Here is a 14460-nt window from a genome sequence, read left to right on the forward strand (position 1 = left end):
TTTCTGAAGGAAGCAAAGATAGTTGTAGTTTGTAGCAGATTCCTAGTCCATTGCAGTTTCAAACTCTGACTTGGTAACAAATGAATGTTTTGGCTGAGATTCAGGTCCACACCGTAGTAGGACACACCCTCGCACTTCCTTTGGTACTGACGTGAGTTCCTCTCTTCACCCATTTTTGGGCTGCATACTCCACGTCTATTTTTAACTCTCCCACGTACTTGCCATTTCATGCCCTCTTTTCCCCCAGGACCCACTGGAAGAAAACTCAGTTTTCTTCCAGGAATGTGCTCTCAAAGGACGCCCTGTGCCTGGAAGTACTCCTGAAATGGGCGGGTGGACACAGGTTGCCTCCACCTTAGTTTCCATGGTTGGTCACCAGGAAGGAGGTGCACACTCTGAAGTGAAGAAACAGACAGTGCTGTCTGCCAACCACCACCTCCTAAATAAGCACATTGCTCATTGCTTCTCTGGTGGCTTCTTGTCACCCAGTGGAGTCTTGAGGATCTGGCCTCAACACCCCTCGAGGTATCACTAGTGGATTTGGAGTTCCAAATGTTGATTTGTGTCCCCTTGGCTTAAATTGCAACACGTGTGTCCTGAAATAACAGCATTGGGTATGCACACCCTGTGATTGCAAGCCCATTATGACTGGGAATAAATACAAGGTTTAAGATTTTTTTCCCCGACTTGCTTTTGGTTACTTCTGTTTTATTCAATATCATTTTGTCTTTTTTGATTTTATAAGTACGCCATTCCACAGAAAATTTGAAAAACATGTAGTGAAAATAAACAACAACCATTCTCACGTATCTCCATTCCCAGACAGGAGGTGAGCTTAAGGAAAAGGGTGGAAGTGTGGCATAAGACGTGGTTTTGTCTGGGAACCCCCTCTCTTGACTGTGCATGCAGAGGACATCTGGACAGGGCTGTGGAGAGACTGGTGGGGTTTATGGGGGAACAATGAAGAAGGCACTCAGAGGAAAGAGCTGATGCGTTTTAAAGAGATTTGGAGAACATTTTGTTGGGTGAGGTGTAAATGACAAATCTCCCCACTAAGAAATGTCATAAAATCAGCCTTATGTATGCTATTGGAGTGACTTCATACTGGGGTTGAGTGGGGGGAGAATAAAGGACACACAAAAATTTGCCTCCAGGAACAGCAGAGGTACTCAGGCTACATAATGAAAAGAAACACAGATTTTTTTAAAAATCCAGTATCTCCTCTTCTAAAGTAGGATTTGGGCACGGTTTTCTTCAAAGTCCGGGTAGTAATACTTCAGGCTTGGTCCTCGCATATGACGCCTGTTGCCTTTGCTGCGATTTCTGTGACACAGCTGAATGCAGTTGAGAATTGCATGGGTTCTAAGGGAGGAAGGGCTACTTTATATTGTATTATAATATAAATTATAGCCACAGTGTACATGCTGCTTTTAGGCATTTTCCTCAGGACCATCAGCAGTGTGAGTAACGCTTAGGGATGCTGGTGGGGACACTGGTGTGTGGCCTGAAAGGAAGTAGGTACTTCCCCCCGGAAGAGGAAGGCCACATGCACGGAAAGCCTCAGAGCCCGGGTCTGACATTCCCGCCACCTTACTCATCCTGGTCCACGTGTCCACTCTTTACTTAGGTCCAGGAAGCTGATCCGCTGAGTAATGGCTCCATCATCACCTTTAACACCTCTGCTTCGCCACCTGTGTATCAAATCGAGCAGCTGCGTGCCCTGGAGAATTACAGCGTTGGTGTCTCCTGCAGGAATGAGGTCGGCTGGTCTGTGCTGAGCCCTTGGGTCCTGGCCAGCACAACCGAAGGAGGTAACTCCTGGTTCAGAGCACTGCCCTTCACAGCATATAGCTGAACACACCTTCCCAGCCGCCTGGTCTGGAGTTTCAGTTTTGTTTTGTGTGGTCTTCGTCTCTGGAGGAAAGTTTTATTGACGTGGCCAATGAAAATGGGAAAGAAGGTGTTTCCTTCTATACTTTCAAAGGGTTAGTGACAAACTTAACACTTAACTATGGATAGGTCATATTTTCTTTCGCATAGGAAATTATGAATAATACCACACTCTTTATAGCGTACATTATTTTTAATTAAAATATAACATAATAGGCAGTGCCTGTTCTCCCAGCCTGCGCACTCCCACTACTCCAGGAGTATACTGTCCTATCCTCTTTCTTTCAATAAATCAATAAATTCACTGCTTGCTTGCTTAGAGAGAGAGAGAGACAGACAGACAGACAGACAAAAAAATGTATATGCATTTTAAGAAAGGAAAAAATTGTAATACTCAATATATACTGATAACAAAAGGTGAATACTAGTCACGTTTGACTTCTGCAGTTACAAGAGATGCTCAAAGTGGTTACCATCAGCGTAAATTTAATACAGGTTTTTCCTTTCTTAAAATGTGTATACATTTTTTGGTGCCCTGTGTGTGTGTGTGTGTGTGTGTGTGTGTGTGTGTGTGTATATATATATATATATATATATATATATATATATATATAATAAAAGTTATTACTCATAGCACCAAACACAAGAGAACTAACTAATTTGAAGAGGGCTCACGTTCACCAAACACTATGCACATTAGGTGCTTTACATGCACTTTTCTGTTAGATCCTCACAGCAGCCCTATGGACTAGGGACTGTTTTCTCTATGTTGTCTTGCTCATAGCAAACTCAACTTACAGCTTTAAACTTTAAGGGATTTTCTGTGTGCTGCTTTTGAATTCGGAGGTTCTTTCCCTTTTCTATGACTAGTGGAATGACTAGTGTTCAATCTGCCTTGCACCAACTCTATTCTTTCCCGACGTAGACTTCTAGACCACTTGGAACCTCTTTCCTGCCCCTCACGCCAGCCTCACACAATCAGCGCTCTCCTCTTAGTACAGACCTTGGCACAGATCTCAGTCAGAAACAGTTAGCTCTCCATCCTTCCACAAATGAAGCTCTAGTGCCCAGATTGTAAAATGTCTCCTTTCCTCAAACAAGGAAGGAAAGCATTTGAGAATAATTTTTATATGCCAAGTCTTGCTTTCACTCAGTCCAGGATACTCTCTGATTTCTTCTTTGACCCATTCTTAGTTTAGGTGTGTAACTTACTTTCCAAATATTTGGGGTTTTTCTGGAGACCTGTGCATTGATTCTTAAATTCATTTTGTTGGGGCCAGAGAACATAATTTGTATCACTGAATCCTTTTAAATTTATTGAGACTTGTTCTATAGCCTAGAATATGGTCTTTCTTGATAAATGGTGTGCGCATGAAGAGAGCGTGTATTCTGCTCTTATTAGAGGGGAGTGCTCTGTAAATGTCACTTCATCAAGTTGGTTGATCTTGTTTTTCAAATTGTGTTCTTATTGATTTTCTGCCCACGTCTATCAATTATTAAGAAAGAGGCATTGAAGTCTAGTTATACTTGTGGATTTACCTATTTTTATTGTATTTGCATGTCTAGCAGATTTTACTTTAAATATTTTCAAGCTGTTATTTTGTGCATAAATGTTTAATATTGCTGTGCTGTCCTAATAAATTGACTGCTTTATCATTATGAAATTATTTTCTTTATCCTTGGTAATATTTTTTGTGAAATCTACTCTAATATATAATAGTCATTTATTTTTCTTTTGATCACATGGTATATCTGATTCATCCTTATTTTCTACTTCTTTATATCTTTCTATACATTGTGTGTTTCATATATGCAGCATATTCTTTGGTCTTGCTTTTTAATCTATTTCAATCTCTGCCTTTAAATTGGGGTATTTAATCCATTAAAATGTAATGTGATTATTCATATGGCTAGGTTTAAATCTCATATTTTCTATCTGTTCTGTCTGTAATTTGCTTCCCTTTTCTTCTTTCTCATCCTTCTATTGGGTTAATTAAATATTTTTTATTCTATTTTATCTCCTTTGCTTATTTGATACAACTCTTGTTTTCTATCCTTTTAGTGGTTGTTTCAGGGTTATATTATATGTGTTTACTTATCACCATTGACCTCAAGTGATATTATACCACTTTACGTATTGTGTAGGAACCTTCTAATAGTATATGTGCATTTTCTCCTTCCAATATTTGTGCAATTGTTGTCCCCCATTTACTTGTACATATGTTATATACTCACACTACATTGTTATTATTTTGTTTCATCAATCAATAATCTTTTAGAGTGATTTCTATAATTAGAAAACATGTATACGTACCGATAAAGTTACCATTTCTAATGTTATTCATTTTTTGATGTACATCCATATTTTCGCATGGTATCATTTTCCTTCATAAAGGACTAATCATTTCTTATTGTATGGTTCTGGTGAAGAATTGAGCTTCTGTATGTCTGAGAAAAATCTTTATTTTATCATTGATGTATTTCTTTTGCCTTTGTTTTTGAAAGAAATTTTTACTAGATACAGAATTCTAGATTCACATTTTTTTCCTTTCAATACTTCAAAAATATTACTCCATTGTCTTCTTGCTTGAATTATTTCTGATAAGAAATCTGCAGTAATATTTAATTGTTCCTCTGTATGTTATGTTTCTATATACATTTTATCTCTGGTTTTCCCTTTATTATTGATTTTGAGCAATTAAATTATGATGTGCTTTGGAGTAGTTTTCTTTACATTCCTTATGCTTGGGGCTCATTGAATTCTTAGATCTGTGTGTTTGTGGTTTGCATCAAATTTGGAACAATTTTAACCCTGATTTCTTCAAATATTTTTTTCTGTTCCCACCTCTCCTCTTTGAGGACTTCAATTAACACATATATTTGATCACTTGAAGTTGCCTCATAACTCATTGATGCTCTTAATTTTTCCCCCTGCTTTTCTGTGTTTTATTTTGGATGTTTCTATTGTTCTGTTTTCAAATTCACTGATCTTTTCTTGTGCAGTATCTAATCTGCCATTCTATCCAGCGTATATTTCATCTCTCACATTGTATTTTTTGTATCTTCTATGTTTCTACTAAACTTTTAGACCTTATGGAATACCGTTATAATAGCTGTTTTAATGTCCTTACTAATTCTAACATCTGTGTTATTTCTGGAGCAGTTTTGATAGAGTCATTTATATTCTTGTTATACAGAGTACTTTTCAGTTGCTTGGCATACCTGGTAATCTTTGATTGGCTCCCCAACATTGTGAACTTAACCTTGTGGGATGCTAGGTATTTTTGTTTTCCTATAAATATTGAGCTTTGTTTTGGGATACTGTTAAACTATTGGGAAAAATTTGATCCTTTTGAATCTTGCTTTTAAGATTTGTGAGCCAGGACCAGAACAGTGCTTGCTCAGTCTAGCGTCAATTATTACCTGCTATTGAGACAATACCATTATGTGTACTCTGCCCATTGCTCCTTGAATCATTAGATTTTCCAGTCTGATTGCTGCGAACAGACTATTCTTAGCCCTGCGTGAGACCGTATGACATGTCCTAAACTGAAATTCATCTAACTGCTCCTGGAATCAGCAGAGTCAAAAAGGATTATAGTTCCCTCTTGTTTTCCTTTCAGACATATCAGAAATATATAATGTAATCTCCCTTAAATACAACTACAGGCAATGGTTTGATATATATTATTCCAATTATTTTTATTCCATATATATATATATGTATATATGTATATATATATATATATACACACGTATATATATATTCTTTTTTTTTTAATATATACACATTTTTTTTTTTTAAGATTTTTATTGGAGAATTGGGGGAAGGGGAACAGACAAGTTGCTGTCGTTTTGTTCTTCAGTCTAGTTTTGGAGGACGTTGCTTCACTGGCCCAAGTTGGCACCATCATTGCGCTCTTCCCGGGCGAGGCACATCAGTCGCCGGCTTCTGGACGGCCGCTCACTGCGGCTGCTGGCCGCTCACGCTGGCTGCTGGCTACATACGGTAGCCCATGGCAACCCACTGCCACAGGGGCTGCAGCCTACGCGTCGCTGGCGACTCACAGCAGCCCAGTTCCAGGTTGAGCTGTTGTTCAGCATCTTAGCTGTGGAGGGCAGTGTCACTGGCCCTCATATGTGGGATCCGAACCAGGGCCCTCTGGCATTCCAAGCCAGTTCTTAACCATCGCGCCACTTGGCTGGTCCTATATATATATATTCTTGATACATACTTTTTAGCAGTTTGATCTTGCCCTCCATTAGATATTTTTTCATTTCAATACATACTTGTATGATCCACCTAATTTTTTTCACTAGCTGGGTAGTAAGTATTCTATTGGAAAATGGATCAAAATTTATTATATCACAATTACTAACTGAGCATTACATTAATTCCTTTGTCACTATTATGTTTCAATGACTATAATACCAGCTACAGGAAAATTTTTCTAGATTAAATTCCTGGAAATAAAATACTTGGTCAAAGAGCATATTTTTTTTAGTTTTAATAGATACAGTCAAGTTCCTTCTTCCCAAAAAACACTGTAGTAATAATGACCTTAACCTGTTCTCAAATTACTTTGTAGGGAAAAAAAAAAATATTATAAATTATTTTTTGGTTCCCCCCCCCACCACCAAAGTACTTTAGATTTTATTGTCCTTGTGTCTGTGTAAGAGATAGCAGACATTTGGATATGAAGTGGGTATGTGACTTAGTAGGATTTACTGTAAACTAGAACATGAAAACCAGTGCTAAATGCTCCCATTTTGACACTTAGCCCAGTAATTAACATTTGATCCTCTGATCTTCCATAATTAAATATCTCACATGTATAATATATGAAAATTTATTGACTGATTAGCTCTGTTCAGACCATCATTCACCGGCTTCTGGACTTGAAAGTGGTGGCTTCCTTCTGAGCTAGCAGAGTTCCCTGCTTTGTATATCACACATGACACAGATCTGACTTCCAGTCACTCTGGTTGACCTTCTGCCCCACAGGTTTCTAGTTGAAAAGCCTGTTCAAGTTGTGTCTGCTTTGCTTCCCTGGGAGGGGGCCACAAGCAACACTACCGTCTTCCCTGCCTTCCTCTTCTTTGTCTTTTTAGTTTGGAAAGGGCTGTCTTTTTAAAACTTATATATTATCTCAAGGTTTCTTAATTGAAAAGAGGGTGAAAATCTGCCTTTCGTCTTAGTCTCAGCTGAGTGCTTCCCGTAGAACATTTGAAAGCCAAGAAGGGAATGGGTCTCTACCTGTGTGCTTTTCTTTGTGATTCTTCATCCTTCTCTCTTCTCCCTTTTTAGCCCCATCAGTCGCACCCTTGAACGTCACTGTGTTTCTGAATGAATCTAGTAACAAGGTGGATGTCAGATGGATCAAGCCTCCAATTGAGCGGCAGGACGGGGACCTGGTGGGGTTCCGGATATCTCACGTGTGGCAGAGTGCCGACGCTTCTGTAAGTCGAGTGCAAACAGAGTGCACATCTCCTCTGATTTGCTGGCTTAGTGCTTTTTCAGAAGCGTTGGTTTTGTTGTGAGCAGACCAGGTGTTATTAAGTTGGGCAAGGCACCTTTCAGTGGGAGACAAAGAATGTCATTAAAATTGGAGGTGACTGAATGCTTATAAAATTCCAAGGGCTCTAGCCTCATTGGGACTAGCCTCATTCACTCATCCACTCACTTGTTTATTGATGCAGTACCTGTATGTGGAGCTCATCTCTGTTATCACCTGATTCTTGCCCTCAAGGAATTTGGGCTCCTGTAGGAAGACCCTGTGACCATCCAGGTAATCATAGCAGAAGGTCAAGGAGCAACAGGGCTTAGCAGGCTGGCAATTCACAGCCTCTTGGAAATACCAGAGAACACATTTCTGAAGAAGATTGTCAGGGAAGAACCCAGCTGCACAGAGAATGTCAAGAGGTAGCCAGAGAGCTCAGCAAACACCAGGCTACCTGACATAGCTCCACAGGAGTTCAAATTAGATGGGAGACTCAATGATCCAGAGCAAGGCTGTTGTCGCTCATGGCATAGCAGACAGTGACGCAGGTTCCCTGTTCCCAAGCTCCGTGACACTGAGGGTCCTTGAGCTAAGAGCTCGGCACCCTGTGCAGCGAGAAGCACATAGCCCATGCTCTGCACAGCCACCACCTTGACGGACTTAACTGCCTACCCAACCAGCCCCAGAAAGGCTCAGGGTCAGGGATGGGTAGGCTTTGCCATTGGCCTGCGCAGCAAGACTGTGAAGGATGCCCAGGGCCCATGCAGACCACCTCTCCAGCAAAGGTGGTACTTGATCTGGCCTTGGAGTAATTTTGACAGGTGAAGATGGAGGAGTCCAGATGGAAAAGGATAACAAGACAGGAGGCATAATGTGACAGCTTTGGGGGGTGGGGGAAGGGACCATGACCCACTCAAGGGCCTGGAACATAAATGCTTTTAGGGGTGAAACTGGACTGGAGAGGCGTGGCCATGTGTGCAGGGCCTAAAATTGGCTGTGGTGTCAGAGAGAGTTTGGTAGACGGCAAGGGAGCCAAGGAGAATCTTGATCCAGGAGTACAACTTGAGAGTTGTACATTACAAAGATGGCTCATATGACTGTTAACCTTTTACAAGGAAGAAAATTGAATGTAGTGATAAAAGTAACCTTCAAATCTGCCTTCTTCCTATTGGAGCATACTACTGACTGGCAGGTCACCCAGCCTCTTCCTCCTGCCGCTCGCTGAGAAGGTAGAGAAGACAGTGGGCCAGGCTGGCCCTCCACCGCCCAGCGGTGTGACTGGGGGAGGTACACGCTGGCTGGCAAAGGGAGGGCCAGGGGTCGTACAGGGTACCCAGCCCTGAAGACAACCTTGCACTCTCCCCTAAACACCTGATCTAAATGTTAATCTCATCTAAAAAATTCTTTCGTAGCAACTTCTAGACTAGTGTTGGACCACATGTCTGGGTACCATGGCCTAGCCAAGTTAGCACATAAAGTTAACCATCAGAATTGTCAGTGAGCATTGATTAAATACTGGCCTGTGCTGAGGGATACGTCCATGTGTCAGATTGTCACATAGTCCCTGCCTTACCGTCAAACATGGCAAGGGCCTGTGTGGTTCTGTAAGGACTGCCTAGTGTAAATACTAGTTTCATTGCACAACAGCTAACAGAAAGCAGAGGTGTCTGGTGATTGCCTCCCTAAGTACCAGCGAGTGCCGTTCCAGTGGACATGATGTTTTTAGGCATGACTCCGGTTAAGCCAGAGGGACATCTTGACTTGATTGCTGGCCAGTCTAGCTACAGTGAGAACACTTGACCCACGACAGAAGTGGGGGACACAGCTGAGTGGTGATGCCTGGGTGTGGGGGCATGGGCAGCTCCCAGACAGGTCCCCTTCCCACTTGAGAAAGGAAGAGGGTTGAGGTGACACTGACTTCTTTGGGATGGGGAAAATGCCCTGGTTCCATCATTAGAGCTGTGTTTTTACTGCCATCACAGAGAGCATGCTTCTTTCATGTTTCGTGTTCCTGGTCCGTCTAACCCTGAAGATGGGTCAGATTTCGCCATCATTGTGGCATTCGTACAGGACATTACATGAAAGTCACGTGGCTTCTTGGCAGTTCAGAGGGATGGGGGAACAGCTGCACCCACTGGTGACATCCAAGCTTTGTTTCAGCCATTTTCAACCTCACATCATCCAGCTTTTACTAAAACTGCTGTTGTCCAATAGGACAGTCCAGGAGTATTGTTATTCCTTTCTTGCCTCAGTTTACCTATCAGGAAACAGACTGTTGGAAGCAGCAGGTGATGAGTAGAGGGAAAAAAATAGGGCTTCAAAGTCCCTAACCTCGTGCCTGATAGGAACTGGCTGCTGCATGTTACTTGTGCCAGTCAAACGTCAAACCCTGAGCAGGAGACTCCCAGCCACGCTGGAAGGACCCCTGCGAGTCCTAGTGTTTGTCCTAAGGCATTGTGCACGGTGCACTCTGATTGGGTCAGGAGGATCGAATCTTAGGGGAAAGCTCCTTTTAACAGCACCAACTTCTCAGGATAGTACGTGAAGGCGCAGTCATTGTGCCTCTCTTTAGTGGAATTCTGTCTCTGTCTGGCTGGCAGAAGATAGTGATCAACAGACATGTGAGCAGCAGGTCACCCTCTGTCCTTCTTTAAAGAGGCCCTCCAGCTGAAGGGCAGGGCTGATGATAGCCCCATGAGTGATGCAGCATCGGGGAGCCTAATGCACTAACTACCACTTACACTCAGCTGGGCAGTGCATTCTTGTAGCCTTTGTTCAGACTGGTCCCTTCAGTCCCCTCAGCAGTGAGAACAATGCTGCCACAGTTGGGGCTGTGACCTTTCCAGTCATTACCTCCTTGGAGAGGCTGGGTCATCCCAGTGAGAAGACATTTGCGTTGCAATCGTGCTAATCTTTGTGCATCTTGACAGTCTTGTGACAATGGAAGACTCGGTGGCTCGCTTTACCTTGGATAATGTCCAGCTGAGGTGCAGAGGCAGCCAGTGAAACAACATGAACAGCCAGCTCCAGGAGGAGCCTGCAACCCAAAGCCACATGGAAAGGACCTCTGCACCCTCCACCTCTTTCCTGAACATCCTTCATTTCTAAGGGGCAACACAACTTCATCTCTCAAAATTGTCCTTTCATTCCGTTTTTTAGAAAACTAACGCTGCATCTTCGTTATGCAAGGCAACAGAATTGGCTATTTTTTAAAGCGATTTGCAGTCACTATTCTAATAAGTCTGGGTTATTGTGGTTGTGCTGAAAACTTAGTTTCCAAGATTTATACCTTTGTTATCCCACAACTGTTGTGTCACTTCCAGACTAAGGAACTCCTGATATTTACTGTACTGACATTTCCTAGCTCTTGATGAAGATAGTGCCCTTTTTTTGTTCTGTTTTTTCTTGATATCCTTTGTCTTCCAAAGAGAAGCTCAAAATGTAAAGGTCAGGAGCAAGTACAGTTTGTTCTCCTTGAAGTTGGAGAATGTCTTGCCCATCTTGGCACCATGTGAATGCAGGTCATGAACTTCCAGCAAGGGCGTTTATGGTACCGAGGACTCCATGCACGGACCTAGCCGACATATCACCCCGGGGAAGAATGTCCCCCTGTGATTGGGACAGCCTTGTGATGAGTGTGTACTGGTGTTTCTCATCCCATTCTCATTCTAATAAGATGGAAAAAGAATTCAGTGAGCAAATAAGTTTATAAAATATTGATTATGATGCCCTTTCTTAAAGACCCAAAGTGCATACTTGCAAGTTCCAGGTTCTACAATATTCTGTAGTAAAGAAATAAGTTTAATCTTGACCCAGGAATTGCCCAGACATTATATAGAGACTCGCTTTGGTACAGGTCATTCTTGTGGAGCTCCTCACTCTGGGCCATGGCTCTAATGCTTGTTTACTATGTTTGGAAAAGGTGGAGGTCCCAGACCAGAAGGAAGTTTCATAGCAAGTTGTTATGGAGAACAGCTTCCTCAGAGACCCTGGGAGGGAAGCCACAGTGCATTCAAGGGGTCCCTCCCTGGCCAAGACCTCTGCCCACCCCCCACCCCCCCACACACACACTACATGCCTGGGTGTTGTGCCCCTCCTACTTCCCTCCCTACTTCCTCCCTCTCTCTCACTGTCAAAGGAGGGCAGAGCATCTGTGCTGGTGTCATTTTAAGGTATAAGGAACAGGCAGGATTCTTGTGAGACAGGCCACTCAGAGGTCTGAAACACTTTGAAGCCCAAGAGTCAGTCAAGGATAGTATTTTTTTCCCAGAGGAGGAAACTGCAGTGGTGATAAACTCAGTGAATGGGTCAAACGTCTTGGTTTGGGGAACAAGACGGGCTTGAGACATATTGCAAGGCCAATTCTGCAAGGAGGACTTACGTTTGTAGGGAAAGAAGACCCAAATGCAACTCCCTGTTAAACTCAGTATAAGAAGTCTCCTGTCAACTGTTTGCCGTACACCAGACCACGTGCTCAGCGTTTCCCATAAAGGAACTCACTTAACCTTTACAAAACATGGGGAGGAAGAAACTCTACTTCTCAATGTCCATTGGAGGACACTGGGGCTTAGAGGTGTTGAAGAACTTACCCAGCGTCACAAAGTTCGGAAATGGCAGCACTGAGATCAGAACCCAGGTCTGGCTGACTTCAAAGCCAGTATTTCTCAGAGCCCTCCTGCACTTACCCAGATGCCCTTGGCTTTCTTCACATTCAAACTCCACCATTTGTCTCTTGTTCAAACTCCACCATGTGGCATCTTAGCAGAAAGAAATCAGAACAGGACATATTGGAGAGTAAGACATGAGAGTTTTGTGTTGATGCCTGTGAACTTGGAGCATGACAGAAACTTCTATCTGGACGTCCTTTCCTCATTGAATGTCACAGTTCTTTGAGGCAGTAAGAAGGGCCATCTTCTTAAATCCAGCTACTAAAGAATGGGTGGTGAATTCCTCTAGAGCTGGGGATGGTAAGGTCACAGACACCACTGTGGTTGCCCTGACTATCTAGTACCACACTTGAGAAAGAAGACATTGTGTATAGAAAATGTGCTTGTGCATTCCCTGACAGGCCAGGTCCACAATGTACACGTGAGTGGACTTGTAGTCAATGCCATTTCATTTCCCAGAAGTGCGCTTAGATTCAAAGTCCTTGAGGATATGATGGGCCTGTGCTGGTGAAAAACAAAGGGTCATAAACAGGAAATACGTGGTCGGTCCACAGCGTGTGCCCTTGACCAACCCTTTCATGCCAGGGACACAGCCCCCCATCTGCAGTCGGCCCCCAGCGCTGAGGGGAACACCCATACAGTGTGCTCCCACATGTCTGACTTTAAACAGGTTCCTCTATCAGCTTTCAAAATCAAAATGATATTTGAGTATGTAGATATGGTCACGCCTCTCTTTACACACTTGGCCTCAAAACAGAATGGATAAGTTATGTCAATTTTTAAAAACAGCGATCATTTTAAAACTACATTGGAGCTTGCCATGTAAGAATATTCCTATTAGAGAAAATTGTTAAACCTGCACTAAAATATTTGTCATCTACCTTTCTAATCACAACTTCAATGTGTATTATAATCCCATCCCTAAAGTGGAATAATTCCTTATAGATTTCCCAAAGTGTGGCCAGTGAGTGGTGCCCAGCCTCATTTCCACGCCTCCGCATGAGGATGGCAGCTGTGATGGTGCCCATCGCTGCACTTGGGTGACATTTGCTCCAGGCCAGGCGCCATTCCAAGCACTTGACATGGATTAGCTCTTTACTCACTTAAGGACCAGGAGGTAGAAACTAAGAAGTAGCTTATCTGGGTCTTTATAGTGAGTCATAGGCCCTAAGACAATAGGTATCATAAACGGCCTTTATGTTTATTCCCCAAAGGGCAGTTCTGCTTTTGCCAGCATTTCTCTTCTGGGGATTAAATTCTTTCATGATCGTGTGTTTCCTCTGATTTGGAGATCATTCTCTCATAAATGATGTCTTGTATTTGAGTCTTTGTCAACAAAAAGGAGGGAGCAGAAGCAGGCCCATGCTCCTGGTTGTGCATGAAGAGCTGTCAGGTGGTAAACTGAGGCAGCTATGTTGTCCCTCGGCCATCTGCCTGGCTCACGGCAGCAGGACTGGGGTTTGGATCAGGGAGATACTCTGCTTGATGATTTTCTGTACCCCCAAATTAGAGAATGACCAACTAGCCTGCAATCAAAACCAGGTTTGCGCCAAACCTGCAATGAGTAGTAAATAAGTCCTATGGTACAGTGAATACAGACCACAGTATTGTGTTGTAATCGTCACACTCACCAAGAGTAGATCATTATTATCCCAACCTCTAAAAGGAAAAGGTAACTGTGTGGTGTGAGAGAGGGTTAACTGGGGCTACAGTGACAATCATTTTGTAATGCATAAATGTGTCAAATCAACATGCTGTACACCTTAAATTTATACAGTGCTGCATGCCAAATATATTTCAATGAAAAAAACTGGGGTTGCCAAAAATAAAATCCTCCATTTCTAAAACACATATTGCCTGAATATACCAAAAAAAAGAAAAAGTTAATTATTAATTTGTTTACTTAATTAACAGCAAGACAAAACCCTGTTAAACCTCTTTGCAACAATGGAGTCCAGCGGGGTCGAAAAACAAAAACCATTTTAAGGCCATATTTTCACTTTTCATCCCTTGTCTGAGGGCATTTCTGAGTCCTCATGGTCATTGTCTGTAGATTTAGCATTAGTCCCTGGGTGGCTGGCCCAGGTGACCCCTTGTTCACAAGTGGTAGAACTGCCATCTGCTCAAGGGCTGAGCTTGTTCCACCCTGCACCATCGTTAGAAGTGACTGGCATGAGACTGAGTGACTAGGGGACGAAGTTACTCCCCAAACCAGGCCTCTGCTGTTCATGGGTGACCTGTGACATCTGTGCCCCACATGACGTGATAGTTCTCTCTTTCTCTCTGTGAAACAGCACTCCACAATTCAGAGATAAAGACTTGTTTCTAGAGCTGCCACCCAAACAGTCCCCATTTGAAAAGCCAGCCCTAGACACACAATAGCATCCGCCACCAGAGAACAT

The 14460-nt window shown here is 42.7% G+C and overlaps 1 protein-coding gene across 2 annotated transcripts in view; it reads left to right on the forward strand.

Moving 5' to 3' along the window:
- Positions 1-14460, forward strand: part of MERTK (MER proto-oncogene, tyrosine kinase) — an 89194-nt gene that overhangs the window by 51490 nt on the left and 23244 nt on the right. For both annotated transcript variants that reach the window (XM_019662884.1, XM_019662885.1), the window contains 2 exons: positions 1628-1811; positions 7199-7350. In XM_019662884.1, coding sequence (XP_019518429.1) covers positions 1628-1811; positions 7199-7350 — 336 coding nt within the window. The remainder of the gene's footprint in view (positions 1-1627; positions 1812-7198; positions 7351-14460) is intronic.

Source organism: Hipposideros armiger, unplaced genomic scaffold, assembly GCF_001890085.2.
Source record: "Hipposideros armiger isolate ML-2016 unplaced genomic scaffold, ASM189008v1 scaffold_382, whole genome shotgun sequence".
Taxonomy (NCBI): Eukaryota; Metazoa; Chordata; class Mammalia; order Chiroptera; family Hipposideridae; genus Hipposideros; species Hipposideros armiger.